This window comes from Phacochoerus africanus, chromosome 8 (assembly GCF_016906955.1).
Source record: "Phacochoerus africanus isolate WHEZ1 chromosome 8, ROS_Pafr_v1, whole genome shotgun sequence".
In the NCBI taxonomy this organism is placed as follows: domain Eukaryota; kingdom Metazoa; phylum Chordata; class Mammalia; order Artiodactyla; family Suidae; genus Phacochoerus; species Phacochoerus africanus.
Window position 1 is genome coordinate 65601442 of NC_062551.1, and position 15815 is coordinate 65617256.

The 15815-nt window shown below is 56.9% G+C and overlaps 1 protein-coding gene across 1 annotated transcript in view; it reads left to right on the forward strand.

Annotated features, from left to right (window-relative positions):
- AJAP1 (adherens junctions associated protein 1) overlaps window positions 1-12916 on the forward strand; it is a 106253-nt gene extending 93337 nt beyond the window's left edge. Inside the window, exons 3-6 of the mRNA XM_047792811.1 lie at window positions 1812-1899; window positions 4026-4268; window positions 5927-6059; window positions 11807-12916. Of these exons, the coding sequence (XP_047648767.1) occupies window positions 1812-1899; window positions 4026-4268; window positions 5927-5999 (404 nt within the window). The 3' untranslated portion in view covers window positions 6000-6059; window positions 11807-12916. The remainder of the gene's footprint in view (window positions 1-1811; window positions 1900-4025; window positions 4269-5926; window positions 6060-11806) is intronic.
- The last annotated feature ends 2899 nt before the right edge of the window (window positions 12917-15815 follow it).

Below are 15815 nucleotides of genomic sequence, written 5' to 3' on the forward strand. Positions count from 1 at the left end.
CTGAGGCTGCTGGGCACTTCATGGTTGGTGAGACCGAAGAGGGGGTTCCTGTGGCATAACTAGCGTCCTGCCCCCTTGGCAAGCTTGATTTGGCGGTCCTAGAAGGAAGGCAGGCTGGCTCAGAGATTTAGAGCTTGTGCCACAAATTGCACACAGGTGCGTGGGAAGCCGTTGGCCAGAACCAGCAGCGAACACTCCCACTTTAAAAAATGGGCACCAGAGCAGCTGTTCCTGAGGTTGGGCACCACCACTGAGTTAGTCAAAACTGGCACTGCCTGGCATGCAGTAGTGCTCAATAAATGATCCTCGAATCCGTGGATGAAGCGATGAATGAAGGGAGGCCCATGATATTCACGGATTCTCTCCAGTTTTCTGGGTGATGCTTATCCTGCGGGCACAGGATGGGAATCCCTCAGGACAAATGGAAAGAGCCCAGAAGAGAAGCAGCTGGGGAAAGAAAGGTTGTTTTCTGGTCATGCCAACTGGGAATCATGTGTTAGCAATTCCCCCCCACGAGGATCACATCCAGGAGAGAGGTGACATCTGTTAGTGAGACTGTGTCCTTGGGAGCCCGCCAGAAGAATCTTACTCTCTGAAATCTTCCCCGTCGGATGCTCCCGCCGCATGGTGTCTCCCCCCAGCACCCCTAGGTCCTCGGGTGTGATTGGGTGGGCCTCTGCACCCCGACCTCAGGGGTGCAGAGAGAGTGGTTGAGGGGCGAGAACATGGGAGTCACACCCCCTGGGGCCGGTCGGCCACCCTCAGGGCTACCTGCAGAACCCCTCCTGGCCCTTAGCCCCCCAGCCTCTCAGGTGTGGTTCTTGCTGACGGGATGAGGACGGGGCCAGAGCGGATTCAGCCGTGGCGTCCGTGTCCCAGGAAGGATATAGCAGATGAGCTGTCAAGAGGGACCTAAGCGCCAAGGGGCCCAGAGCTATTGCCAGCCTGTCCGTTCTCCCTCCCCTGCATCTCTGGTTGGTGCATGGTGGTACAGGGGTGGGGGCACCCCAGTCCCCTGCATCCTGGACCCTGTGTGAGGCTCACAGACTGCTTTTGGTCAGGACTCTGCTGTCCCTGTTCTTCTGTTTCTGATGCCCCTCCCCCCACTGCAAACACACACACACACACACACACACACACACACACACACACCTGAGACGGGGCCTCGAGGCCAGATTGTAGATCCTCCTGCGGGGCTTTGGGAAAAGCATCAGCCCCGGGGCCTGCATCTTTTATTCCCTGCCACGTCGTCTGGCGGTCAGCTTCTTGGAGAGAACTCTGGAAAAGGGACAACACTCCCCAGGGAGCCAAGGGCCGAGTCTGCAGGGTGTCAGCACACGTGTTCCTTTTCCCCACCTGCCCGATAAATCCTGGGCCGTCCTGGCTCTTCCTGGGTCTGCCAAAGCCTGCTCCTTCCCCTTGCTGGCTCTCCCCAGGGCTCAGGGAGCAGCCCTCTCCCAGGTTGGGAGGAGAGAAGGGAGGGGTTACAGAGCTTACCTGTGCCAGGTGATATGCTCGGCAGGGTCTCCGCTCGGGGACTGAGAGAGGCCAGGCTGGGGCCTCCCTTCCCGGATTCTGGGTGAGCGCAGCTCTGGTGCCTCCAGTATCCAGTGGCATCTGAGCGTGGGCAGGAGAGACCGAGGGCCTAATCTGGTCCCCCATGGCCCTATCACCGTGCGTCCCCAGCCGGGACACGTGCACACCATGGGACGGGCATTCAGGGCCGGTTTGAGCCGACAGGTCACCGCCTCCGTGCTCCTGGGCACCTTCGTCTCACGGCCCCGGTTTCACGGCTCCCTCTCTGTTTCCAGGTTTGGCGGTCCATCAGGTCGTCACCATCACCGTCTCGCTCATCATGGTCATAGCTGCTCTGATCACAACTCTTGTCTTAAAAAACTGGTAAGGATCCTCAGCCCTTCTGGCCTGGAGGGGGGTCAGCGGGGGCTCCCGGGGACGGGCACACAGAAAGGTCCTTACTTTGCAAACCCGGTCCCGGCTCAGAGCCCTGGGAATTGTTTTGCTGTCTGAGAAGGAGGATGTTGTGTGCGGCTCCTGACCGCCTCAACCCACCACTTCACCTCGGCAGCTCTGCTGGCCCATGGGAGTTATTCGGGGATGGGAGGAGGGCTCCTGGGGGCGCTCCCTAGCCCTGCCTTTGTGGGGCTTTCTCCGCAGAACTCCCGCCAGGCCACCTTGCCTTAGCCCCTCAGCCGGCAGGCGTTCTGTCCCCAGAGCCCATCGCTCGGACCCCAGCACCCCTTTGAACGTCACCCTCCCAGTGCGTGTTTTCCTCATTGCCCACCAGCCCGGGTGGGGGTCCCGCTCGCCCCTCGCCATCCTGGGCTGTTCCATTGGCCTCTGCGGCCTCCCGCCTTCCTCTTGGAGCTGCTCTGTCTGCTGAACTAGGTTACTGCTTTGCTCCAGGCGGCCTGTCTTTGCCTATTTCCTCCTGGAAATTGGCCTACTTTGAGGTTGGCCTCACTGGGTGTACACACCTGCTACACCCCTGGGAAAATCAGGGAGCTGGCTGACCTTGCTGCTCACACGGCTCCGAGGCCCCTGTCTGCCTGCGGCCCCTCCTCCGGCAAACGTGGCTCCTTTTAACGTCGAAGCTGAAACACCCTCTTAGAGGAATTTGCCCAAACCATCATCCTGCTGACAGAGGCGGGAAGTCAGGCAGGCGGATGGGAGGGAGCCTCCCCGGGACAGAACAGCACGGACACGCGCAAGAAGGTGGGTCTCCAGGGTTAGAGAGATGGGGAGGGGGTGGCGCTGCCCCAGGACAGACCTCACACCAAGCCAGCGAGGCCCGGGGCTCCTGAGGGCCGGCAAACCCAGGACCCAGGGTGTTTTGGGGGCAGGTGACAAGGGCAGCGTTCAGCTCCCAGGCAGGCCTCTTGGGCAGGGCTGGGTGGCAGGAGGAGGAGCTCCAGGGCTCTGGACCACACGGATGCTGTGCGGGCCCCGCACACGGGCCATCCTGATGTGTGACTGGTGGGCAAACCTCCCCTGGGCCTCCCCACGCTCCAGGGTGTGCCACAAACCCTCAAAGTGTCTTTGAGGAGGGGCAGCCAGGCGGGTAGTTGAGAGGTTCCATGAGCTCAGTGGGCAGACTCCTGGCTTTTGCCTCCATATTCTCATCTTCATTTATTCCCGGGAGGCCCTGCCTCACCAGGATGTTACAGGGAGATGGGCTCACAAAGCTTGGCTCCTGGCAGCCCCTCGCACTGCAGAGGCGGTGAGCGTGAAGGGGGGTGGGGCGCCCTGACCAGGCTCCCCCATCTCCCCCTGCCCTCCTCTGTGGGGGTGGTCCTCTTTCCATCCTTGGGAACTTGCCTCTGGGAGCTGAGAGGGATCACTACGTGCCTTCTCCATCAGATCCCTTAGCCAGCAAGGGTGGGACCACCCCCCACCCCCTTGTCTGCTCTGCCTACGAGCTTCTGGAAGCCTCTATGGTCCAGAACAGGGACTTAAGGCAGGCGTCCACGGGCTCAAAGCACGGTTCTCTCGAGACCCGGATGACGTAGCCTCGTTTCCATCTTGGGCTCCGGGTCCTAACTCTCCCCAAAGATAATGACATGGTCCATCCCAGGGCACACCAGCCACCCCAACCCGTGCACCAAGGCATCCCCATGGCACCCATCATGGCCTCCGTCTCAGCCAGGTGTTTCCTGGGGAAGCCGAGTCAGGGCCACGGTCCGGCTGCCATTCTTCGGCCTAAGGAGGCCTCGGCTCTCCAGTAACACAGCTCAGCCCCTTACCTCACAATCCTCCGTGCATTTCAAATGCAAATTTTATTTTATTTTATTTTTTTTGAAAAAGAGCTGATTGCCTCATTGTGGTCGATCTCTCCGAAGAGGCTGGGAGTTACCATTTAATATTAAAGGATGGCTAACTAATGCCTGCAGATGAAGGTTCCATGGCCTAAGCGCTGGAGATGTTTGTGGGTCTGGAGGGGGCCCACACCCCACCCCCCACCCCCCACCCCACCCCACCCCACCCCACCCAACTTCTCTCTCCTCCAGCTGTGCCCAGAGCGGGAACACGCGTAGGAACAGCCACCAGCGGAAGACGAACCAGCAGGAGGAGAGCTGCCAGAACCTGACAGACTTCACGCCGGCCCGGGTGCCCAGCAGCCTGGACATCTTCACAGCCTATAACGAGACCCTGCAGTGTTCACACGAGTGTGTCCGGGCGTCCGCGCCCGTCTACACCGACGAGACACTGCACCCGGCCGGGGAGTACAAATCCACCTTTAACGGGAACCGGTAAGCACGGGCTTGGGCCAGGCTTGGCCGCCACCCGCTCCTGGGATGCAGGGCCGAGAGTTGGTGCCAGACAGCCTTCCCCTTGACGTCTGAGCGCACGTGGGCAGCTAGTTGGGTGAGATGAGACGAGAGGGGTGAGGCAGACGTACGCAGCTTCCTCGCCATCCAGCAGCCAGAGCCCACCTGACCGGTGGACGGCCTCGCCTTGCCCAGCCCTGGAGCCTGCAAGGAGTCATTGCCCAGCGTCCAAAGCCAGCACTGGCCTCTCAGGCCTCCCAAATATCAGCAGATCGTGACTGGTCCCGCCCTAGTCTGTGTCCCTGGACCCCAGCACTAAAATGTCAACAGTAAATCTAGCACAAATCGCCTACACCAGCCAGCCTCCTGGTTATCAACTACTCTTTTTTTATTAGTCATGTGTAATCCCTCAAAGATGACATGCTTCTAAGACCACCCCGGGCGTATTTAAGAAAACCTCGCGTCAGCCTCCAAAGGTTTATCCAGAATTAGATTAAAACGTCAATAAGCTATCTTTTTAAAGTGAGCACGGACTCATGCATCATTTCGTAAATTAAGAAAAAAAATGCTCCCACCGTTTAAAAATCTTAGGAAGAATGAATAGGACACCGGGCGATGGGAGGGGCCCATGGTCACCGGCAGCAGTGGCCACTGGGGGGCGCTGCCCGAGGTGGCCGGAGGGTTTCCTCGCAGAACCCAGGTTGGAGTCTGGGGATTTCAGCTTTCCGGCCTGTAGTTAAGGTCTCCCCATCCTGGTCGTGAGAGCGAGCAGGTGCTCCTTAAATATTTCCTTGCTGCTCCTCTTCCTGCATCTCTACACCCGGACTCTGCCACCTTCTTAGTCTGAGATGGTCCCTCTGCAGGGGAAGAGGGTGCAGGGCAGAAACCTCAGGACGGTTCTTCTGAACGACTTTGCTTCACTCGACAGTGTTTGGGAAGCTCGCAGGTTACATCCCAGCCTCCCTGAAGGGCAAATTGATGAAGGATTGGCAGGATTTTCAAACTAGGCTGTGGGATGTGTGTGTGCCCATTTGAAGCCCTGGCAGAGCAGGGCTTCAGCTTTTGTGTGTGTGGGGGGGGTGGCATGGGTGGGTCTTGGTGTTTCCTGCGTCTCCCTCCCTGCCCCATGTCCTGGGAGAGCCCCGCCTGCAGGCAGGGGAGCTGGCGAGGAAGCACTAGATGCAGCAGGTCCTTGCTTATTGGCCCAAGGTGAAGCTCTCTTGGCTCTCGTTGGCCCTGGGAGATGGTACCTCAGTCTCTAAGGGGGCAGAATACAGGGGGAGGGCGCAGTGGCATTTCAGGCACCAGGCCCACCCTCTTTATAATGTGCAGTAAAGGGACTGGTCTCTGCCCTCGGAGCAGAGACCCTGGACTTTGCACTTGTCATGCAAATCAGAGACTGAAATCTGGAAATGACGCCTCCGTGGGTCCTGGCACCAGCTTCCTCCGGGGCTCGGACCCCTCGGGCCTCCCCAGGCTGGCCGGCGTAGCAAGGGGAGGCCAGTGGGTCCAGGCCGAGCATCTCCTCCCTGGGGTACTTTGTGACCCCAGCAGCCAGTTTTCTGCCCCGGGCCCAAGCCGGCCTGCCTGTCAGGTGCTATGAACCAGCCCTCGCCAGCTCATTTTTCTGCTTGCTACAGACCCTCTTCTTCTGATCGGCATCTTATTCCTGTGGCCTTTGTGTCCGAGAAATGGTTTGAAATCTCCTGCTGACTGGCCGAAGTCTTTTTTTACCTCCTGGGGGCAGGGCAGACGCCATGTGTCTGTTTTATGGTACGTATCTCTTTTATCGGACTTGGGTTGGTTTGTCCCTTGCCCTCCCTCTTCCCCGCCCCCACCCCCGGTCTCCCCCCTGGGATAACAAACAGGAGTCCTTCTGGACAAGGCAGGTGGGATTCCAGGGGTGTCACCATTCGGGATACAAACTAGAGGGCTGGGCTTGCATCTCTCCCCCATCCCGGTGGAAGGGAGTCACAGACTCAGGAAGCCCCGCTCGGCACCCTGGCTGTTTCTGCCGGTTCTGTTCCGTCTCCCAGGAAGGCCTGCAGGACAGGGAACACCAGTTCTCGCAGGAGCTCCAAGTCCATTCCTTTTCTCGAAAGATGAAGCACACAGGCTGGCAGCAGCATGAGCAGAAGTCATGCCTCCATCACGTCTTTACGTGGGGTGGGGCTGGGGACCCTGGAGCAGAATTAAATACAATTTTGAAATATAAAATGAAGAGATAAGAGGGAGAATGATAAAGAAAGTGAAGAGTTGAGACATCCGCTAATTTGAAGCCAGGGCCCGCTACCCAAACAGGATGAATTTTCCACGCTCTGCTGGGCAGGAACATCTGCTTTGCTTTCAGTGGTATTGACTTTAATGCAAACTTTAAATTGCCTTCTCCTGTGCCGATCCTCCCAGACCCTCGGGCTGCGGGGGGGAGCATCGTGCCCCCGTGGCGGCACCATCTGTGAGCATGGTCAATAGAGGCGACCGGGGCTTTTTTTTCTCGGGTTTTCTTTTTTGATGCTGGGTCTTCAAAGGGGGACATCTCGCTCTCCCAGTGAGAGCATCTTTCTCCCGCCAGATATTCCTTCTAAATGTGATGTCAGTAAGATCCTTCCACAGGCAGGCAACCCAGCTTCTAGGGTTATTGATATTTGCAAACGTTCTTTCTGACTTTGGCTTGGACTGAGTGGAAACTGCGCCATCAAAGTCAGGGAGAGTCTGGGGCCAGGGAGGGGTCTTCGGGGGTGGGGGGGCGCAAGTGTGACCCTTGGAGAACTTGGCTTGAGGCCCTTAGCAGGGGTGGGGGAGCCGGTGGCTTTGAGAAGCAGGAATGAATTGGTCAGTTCCTAATCCCAGTCCTAGTGAATCGCATATTTGCTCCACATCAGACCTTCAGCCCTCACTTCTGTCCTGAAGCCAAAAAAGCCCGCTTAGCGCAATGTTGCGCCGACGGGGGGAAGGAAGGTAAGGAGACTAAACTGGAAAGTGAGCCCTCCCCCAGAGTCCTTTGCTGAGACTGTGCAGGCCGGGCAGGGGAGATGAGGTCTGCTCCTGACATCCTGGGCCGGGTGCCCTGGGCAAGGTCCTCCATCAGAAGCGTGCGCCTTTGTCTGCTGGATGTGACTCATCTTGTTAAGGCCATGGACCGAACTCCCTTTGGACTTCTGACCGGGGGCCCTGCCTGTTATCCGAGGAGCTCCTGCCTGCCTGGCGAAAGCGGCTCTGCAGGGTGGCCGGGTGGGCGCCAGCATCTCTGTTAGGATTTCAGAGTTGCAGGAACACACAAGACATTGACCTGGGAGATGCTGGCTGTGCATCAAAGACCCCTGCTCTCTTCCCCAGAAGGTGGGGGCCACAGGCCTGGAGGTGGATGCATCTTCCACTCCAGGGAGCCTCCTCCTGGTGGGGGCGGGGACACAGTGCCCTAATGAGACATTCAAACGGAAGCTCATTGGAGCCTTCTTAATGCCTAGAAGCCCTTACAGGTGGGGAACCAAGGCTCAGGGAGGTTAAGTGACTTGCCTGAGGTCTGTCAGGCTGTAAGTGGTGGAACCGCATGAGTGCTGGCCCCTTGGCCCCAGGGCCACGCCCTGGCCTCTGCTCGAGAGCCTTGACTGCAGTCCCCGTGGAATGCCTCTGTTCCTGCTCTGTCCCTGGCCCTGAGTGAGCAGGAAGAGAACTGTCTGTGGGAGATGACGAAAGACACCTGCTCTGGGACTTTCATCCAGACTCTGCAGGGCAGGGAGCACCACAGGGCAGAGGCCACTTCCAGAGCGTCCAAAGGCCCTAGGCTGAGGTCCTCCTCGGAGCAGGGAGCCCCAGCCTCACCCCTGATTTAAAAGAAAATCAACTGTGGGAGGGGAGGTGCTTCTTTTCACTCCTCTGCTCCAAAGGACCGTCCTGTGTCGTGAGCCTGCTTCTCTTTCCAGCACCACGGGGCACAGAAGGACCCCCACGAGCTCCCTGTGTACCCCTCCACTCGGGACCAGGGAGCCATGCTCCCCTCGGGATCCCCAGGTCCCAACCCCACCCAGGAGCTATTTCAGGACCACCCCCACCCGGGGGAGGGGCGCCTCTGTGATCCGCTCACCTGGATGTGGGTCTCAAGTCGATAGCTTGGGAGCGGAGACCAGCCAACAGGACCAACATGGACCGGCGTGGAGCAGCGCCACACTCAGCCACGTGGACATGGACCAGGAGGGCCACACGCAGCCTCGTTAGTCCCTGATAGATGCTCACAGGCTCCTTCTGGGCCTCTGATGGGCCATTTATCACACACTGGCCGGAACAGGTTCGGATTCCCTGTAACCCCCATTCTCGTGGTTAACTCCTGGACGTGGGGATGGATCGGTGAAGAGCCAGGAAGATGGCTCAGATTTACTGGGGTACTTATTGTCCCTTAAATAAATAGCAATTAATACTAAAACATTTAATTAAGGTCCAAGAGCCAGTGGAGATATTTATCTCTCGCGTAGCTGTTAAGCCTCTCCAAATGCATTTTTAATGATGATATGGCAGTTCGTTACCGCACCATCTCTGGGGCTCCTCTTCACCCACACGCACGTGTGGGACCTGAGTCCTGCCCAATCCACTTCCCTGCGGGCCAGTGGACCGCGACGCCGGGGCTGGTGGACCCAGTGACCCGGCCTGGGCAGAAGTTCAGCCCACGTCCCTAGAGTCAGCCTCTGCCATAAATTCCAGCAAACGCTTATCTCAGCAGCCCTCCGCCATGTGGCCCAATTGAACACTATACACGAGACAGAATAAAACGGCCTTTCCAGCTCTATGGAAAGGGACCTTGGACACACGCCTGCCACTGGCTCTTGGGCTAATTTCCTGTCATTTTTCATGCAGCAAGTAAACTTCAGAAAACCTCATTAGGGTTGAGATCTTGCCATTGCCAAGGCCACTTCATCCTGAACCCAGCCTGACAAGTCATAAAAGCTGCTGCCTCCGAAGCAAGTGAGAAATAAATCATGTGTTATTATTATTTTCAAAAACACAGTGAAGATATAACTAATGAAAAAGCAAGAAACGCACCTGAGCCTTCCCGCTTTGTTCTAAAAAATACATTAACTGAATCTCCAGCTTCTGTAATTCAAAAGAACCATTTCTTCAAAGCGACATCCAGACCCTTCTGGAGGCTGTTCTCTCCCCAAGCTGAGAACCGGCACCGCAGAACTTGGCAGGGAAGGCGCTGTTTCCAGGTTGCAGGGAAGCTCACTAGCAGCTCCACGCTCCAGGGGGGCTTGCTGTAGTCTGTCTGTTCTCTTTGTTCCGCTAAAGCTGATGCTGCTTTGTAAGCCCAGGACCCCGTGGTTTGCAGCCTGGGGCCAGGGAGCCAAGACTCCCCTTCCAGGCAGCAGAGGGCACTAGTTTCGCCCCAGTCTGGACGCATCCTAGGTCCCTGTGGCTTTGCTGCCACAGCTTTTCTGTCTGGCCCAGAATCTCACGTTACCAGGGTTCGTGCCAGGCTGAGAGGCTCTTGTGCTGAGCCTTTGGGGGATGGACCCCAGCCCTTTCCCAGGAGCAGGTCTCAAGAAATAGGGTGTCTGTAGGAACGTGGGGCAGGGCCTGGGAGGTGGCTGGGTCACCTCAAACCCCTTCTCTGAGGAGGATCCCCACCTCTGAGGGAGGGAGCGCTGCTCTTCAATGCACAGAGGCGGAGCCTGCACTCTGTCTTGTTTGTTCATCCTGAGATGCTGGAGGGTGGCAGATGCTGGGAGCTTTGGAAGAGGCGTGGTCCCCATATGGCCCCAGAGCCCCTCCCCGCCTCCGTCCAGGCCGGCCTCTTGAGGGGCCGAGGTCGCAGCTCCCTTCACGCAGAGGCCTCTTCCCTGAGCCCAGCCAGTGCTGACGTTCCTCCCCGGGCCAGGCTCAGAGCGGGCACCGGGGCAGACCCAGGATGACACCTGGGGTGACGGGTGACAGACGCGCTCAGATGAAAAACCAGACTCAGAACCGGATGCTCGAATAGACAGAAAGGAAACAGAGGACCTTTAGCAAAGGAGCAGTTAAATCCACGAAGGCTCCCTGGCACCCCCCTAGCCCTGGGCAGTGACTTTCAGCAGAAACCTGGGGGCTTTAAGGTCAGAGACATGCCCTTTGGGGGGGGGAGGATTTGGGGGGAGGGTGGGACCTGCTCCCAGAGGATCCTAGGAGCCGGGTCAGAAGCACTGAAGCCTTTCAGCAGCAGAGTGGCAGATAAAGCCTGTAGGGAACCCCCAGCCCGGGAGAGGGCGGGCCTGTAGGAGGGCAGAGCTGTGCCCTCGTGATCATCTGGTTGAGGTCCAGGAAGGGGTGGGAAACCCTGTCAGGCTCAGGGAAAAGTCCCTTCTGAGGGGAGGAGGCCCTGGGGCTCGTGTTCCACCCTGGACCCTCTGAGGGCAGGGAGAGGCCGCGTGGTCATCACCTGGGGCAGCGGCGGCAGCTCACACCCGAGACAGTCCCAGGCGGCCAGGGCCAACAGGCGCAGCTTTTCTTTGTGTCCTCGTATGTTTTAGCATATTTTTTTTTACGTTTTTTTTTTTTTTTGTCTTTTTGCCATTTCTTGGGCCGCTCTCGCGGCATATGGAGGTTCCCAGGCTAGGGGTCGAATTGGAGCCGTAGCCACCAGCCTACGCCAGAGCCACAGCAACTGGGGATCCGAGCCGCATCTGTGACCTACACCACAGCTCACGGCAACGCCGGATCTTTAACCCACTGAGCAAGGGCAGGGATCGAACCCGCAGCCTCATGGTTCCTAGTCGGATTCGTTAACCACTGCGCCACCACGGGAACTCCTATTTTTTTTAACTTTTAAAATTGCAGTAAAACATCCATAACATAGAATTGGCCGCCTTAACTCTTCTGAAGGAGACGGTTCTCTGGCGTCGGCGACATTCGCGGTAGTGCAGCGTCAGTGCCATCCGTCTCCCCATCTCTGGAACCCTTTGTCTTCCCAGACTGACACTCTGTCCCCTTCAACAGCAGCCCCCCAGCCCCTGGCACCGGCCCCCCAGCGCCTGCTTCCCAGGGGGCCTCCTAGGAGGGAATCATTTAGGACTTGTCTCCGTGTTTTTAACTCTCACGAGAGCGGAAGGAAGATCGACGCGCAAGGGGGACGGTCCTCTCTGTTCGAACCCCACCCCCGCCCCCGGATGCTGGCGAGGAGGAGGCAGGGGGCGGGGCGGGGCGAAGCGAACTGCTGGCGTGAAGCTCCCTGGAGTGGTTCCTGCCATTACCCGTGGTGTCCTGTGGCCATGTGGGCATCTCAGGGGGTGAATGGAGTTGCCCAAACAGGTGTCATTTTGGAGGTAGACAGCAAGGCAGGGGGTGACAGGGGCCCCGCCTTCCTTGTCCAGACCAGGCGGGGGCCTGGAGGGGGAGCGGGCACTTCCTGGGGATCTGGTCCAGCGAGATGGCCTTGGTGTTCCCCCTGGACACGTGGGTGACCTTAGGCAGGGAGCAGTACCCCAGGGCTCCATGGGGAGGGCTGAGGAGACGCCTCCTGCCGTTTAATCTCTTCTTGTTTTCTTTCCACACAGGATTCCGTTGGTGAACCTGTAAAAAAAAAAAAAATTAAAAAAAATTAAAAAAAAATTAAAAATTACAAAAAAACCCACAAAACCTAAAACTAAACTGTCCAAGGGGAGGCTCCCCACACCTACCACTTCTGTTTGCCGGTGGGGAACTCACAGAGCAGGACGCTATAGGCCAAATCTATTTTTATAAAAATGCTGACGCCTATGGGGGCCTGCCTTCTCCCAGCGCTTCTCTGGGGAACAGGAAGGAGCCGCCCACGAGAAGGAGCCGGAGACCGAGGGGAGGGCAGGAGGACGCACCGGAGGCCCGGACTCGACTGCGATTCTGAACCTGTGCCAATAATACCATTATGTGCCATGTACTGACCCATGAGACTCGGTGACAAGGCCGAAGCCACGCGAGCCACGAGGAGGAATCTTACCGAAAACAGGAGTGTGGGACTCTCTCCCGGTCGCGTCGCTCTTTCTGGTTAATATATAAATATATATAAATATATAAATACCCACAACACACACAACTACCCCCCCCCTTTTTTGTACTGTAGCAATTTTTGAAGACCTTCGATGTTCCTTTTTAAAAAGAAAAAATGTGTTCTCAGTTACAAAATCTCATTTCTTTTAACACGCTTAGTATGAACAGAACGCACTGGTGTTTCTACTTTGCAGACACGCCGGCACCCACGCACACGACACGTCCATGAAATGCGGCTCCACGAGTGAGCGTATTTGTCCTGGTCACCTGGGGTCCCCTTGCCAGCCACCCCGGGGCGGCCTCGACTCGAGCGAGAGACCCCTAAGGGGCACGTCCTAGTGACGGGCGCCAGATGAGGGTGTATTATTATCTTGGGCCAGAATTAAAAACGCCATGGTTTTATATACATACCTACCTACATATATATATAATCTATATGCACATAAATATGATCTTTTTTCGTTGAATTGTTTGCAGAAGCTACCTAACAGCCATGAGCACACGTGTGGCCGCTTTACAAAGGGGCCTGAGCGTCAGGTTGCGAAGGTGGGGGGTGGATTCTTGGCCATCTTTGTGTTATACAAGCAGAGACCGAATTAAAGAAATTTTCCAGTTCCAAATATTAAAGGAATATAACCTTGGAATGTGTGTGCGTGCGTCAGGGCGGAACTCGGACATGCCTGCGGGCCCGTCCCTCGGGCCTGAGTGCCCGCTCCCCATGTGGGGCGGGAGCCAGGCTGCTGGGCTCTGCGCGTCCCTCCCCGCCGCTGGCACGCGAGGTGGCCCCAGAGTGACTGCGTCGCAGTGGAGATGCTGGCAGAGACGTGGGTTTTCCTACCCCACAGCCTCCGGCTGGAAACGGGGTCTGAGACCGAGAATCCCCACTGTGCCCTGGAAAATACTCCTCCCCAGACCCCCCCCCCCAAGGCGCCCTGGTGCCCCTGTAAGGGAGGGGATCCATCTGGGCCTCCCACTTTCCCATTAGGCAGAGGGCGTGTCCCCCCAGGGACCCTGGATTCTGTGTCCCTGGCCTGTCTCCTAGGAGTGGTTTCATCACTAGACTGAGAAACACCACAGACCAGTTTAAAAGGTTAAAGGTCGTCAGGCAAGGTGTGAACCCCCCTCCCACTTATCAGCCGGCCCGGTCACCTGATTCTTCCACCCGCCTCCCCTCTGCAGCCCCTTGAAATGTACTCGAAGAGTTGGCTGTGGTGCCTCTTGAAATGCGGCGAGTAGAAGATGCCAGCAGAGGGACAAGTCATTTTGGTCACACTGTCCCCTTAAGATCTGGACTGGTGGTACTGCCCCCAAAGCAGGAAAGATTTTGTGGGTTTGGTTCTGTCATCCCCCGCCCCCCCCACCAAAGCTTCAGCACATTGAACAAGACACCGCCGACATAGCGGCCGCATCCATCATCCCCAGGTTCACGACGCGCCTGCCCAGTGCCCCACGAGAATCCCTCTCTGACCAGCTGGCTCACCCATCACTTTGTCCTCTGGTCGCCCTCCCACTGAAGGGTGGTGCCAGGTGAGGGTCATCAGCATCCATCAGGGCCGCAGGAGCAGGCGCTGTGAGAAAGAGGCAAGGGCAGGGGGCCGTCCATCCACCCACAGCACAGCCTGGGATTCCTGGTGGGCACGCAGGTCTGGGGTCACCTCTGACCCACTGCCACTCGGTCCCTTCCCCGACCCCAAGCTGCCCTCATGATGCCTCAGTTCCTTCCAGAGCTTCCAAAGGAAGCTTGAAATAACAACCCCCCTCCCCCCATCCACACTTGGGGCAGGGCTGGGGGGCGAGTGACAACCACCGGACAAGCCACACCTGCACGGTCCCCAGGCGGACCTGGAGCTCTGTGCTAGCCTCTGTCGAAACGGATCCACTTTGGGGTAGGCTGCCATTTCCTGATGACTGAGAGAGTGTAGGAAGAGGTATTTCCCTTATTTATTTATTTTTGATGGTTACCTGGAAACATCTGGAACCATCATCTCTTTATACAAAGAGACTACAATGAAAGTGAGCAGGCTTACAGAATTCAGCTCCACCCACAGTAAAATCTATGAAACGATACCACACAGGTCTTTCTGAACAGGCCCCATGTCCAAACATTGCATGTATGTACCTGTGTCTGGTGAGTTGGGCCAGGCCCCCCATCTGCAGCCTGGGGTGATGTCTTGGGCTGTCGGTGTTTCCTCTGCTCGGCTCCTTGCACCTCGGAGTCCACCAGCACCCCTGCCGTGCTGTGTTCCACTAAAAAGTTGTATCTGCTTAGGTCCCAAAATCCGGCTCTGGGTCCCCCCCCCCCCCCGCCCCATTAGGGCTGCAGCAATGGCATATGGAAGTTCCCAGGCTAGGGGTCCAAACAGAGTTATAGCTGCTGGCCTACACCACAGCCACAACAATGCTGGATCTGAGCTGCATCTGTGACCTACATATACCACAGCTCATGGCAACACTGGATCTTTAACCCACTGAGCGAGGTCAGGGACCAAACCCACATCTTCACGGATACTAGTCAGGTTCGTTAACCACTGAGCCACAACAAGAACTCCCCAGGGTCTGGTTCTTATATTTGCTTTAGCTCTTTTTTTCCTCCAGAAAGGTACTCAGAGGCAGGGTCCCGTCATTGGGTGAGGTCCTCCCAGTGTGTGTCCTCCTCCACCTCATCCCTTCAGTGACTCTGAAACCCCACAGTCACCACCCCCCCGGGGACTGCAGTCTCCTCTGGCCATGGCCAACCTGCAGACTCGGAAAACTTGAGAAACAACTGGCCTTGGCTTTCTGGAACGCTGCTGTGCGGTCAAGTCCGTTTCTGGGCTTCATCACTTCCATTCTATGTTCTTGAGGCCATTTTTATCTGGTTGGAATAATGAGTGTCACGGCTTTTGTTTTCAAGTGCTAAGGGCTGGGGGACAATGCCCCACAGGCAAGGCCAGGAACGCTTCCTGGTCACCTCCTACTGGTCGCAGAGTCCAGCAGTGCCCGAGGAGAGGCCATCGAGGAAGCTGTGTTTCTCCATAGTGTCTCCAGTCCTTCCCAACCCCGAGTGTGGGTGGACCTCTTGGGTTGCTTTTGACTCCCATCATCGTGGTCCTTCACAGAACATCTTAGACTTAGAAACCCAGACCCATCAGCAAATCCCACCAACTCTCTGAATTTGACTGCTGCGAATTCAGTGATAACTACAGGGATCCTGTCCTCTTCAAACAGTCCTTCTTCTCACAGGTATGTTTCTCTTTCTCAGCCACATTTCAACAGAAGTCAGAACCTTCGGTACAGGTTTTGGTCTTCAGGAATATTGTGTGTGGTTGTACACGCCCGTGTGTTAGATTGTGAAATGAACACAACAGCAAATTGACCCTTTCGCCTTCGGTGGACTCTGACTCTGCTGCCCGTGGAGATGTTGCATCTCTTCTGCTTCTCCTCCCAGATGGTCCAGGACCATCAGTAGCTCCAGGTGTTTGTCTTGAAACATAAGAAGAGGAACCAGGCATGAGGTTCAGGGCTGGGACCTGCAACACTTTTACGGTCAGGCTGCATCTT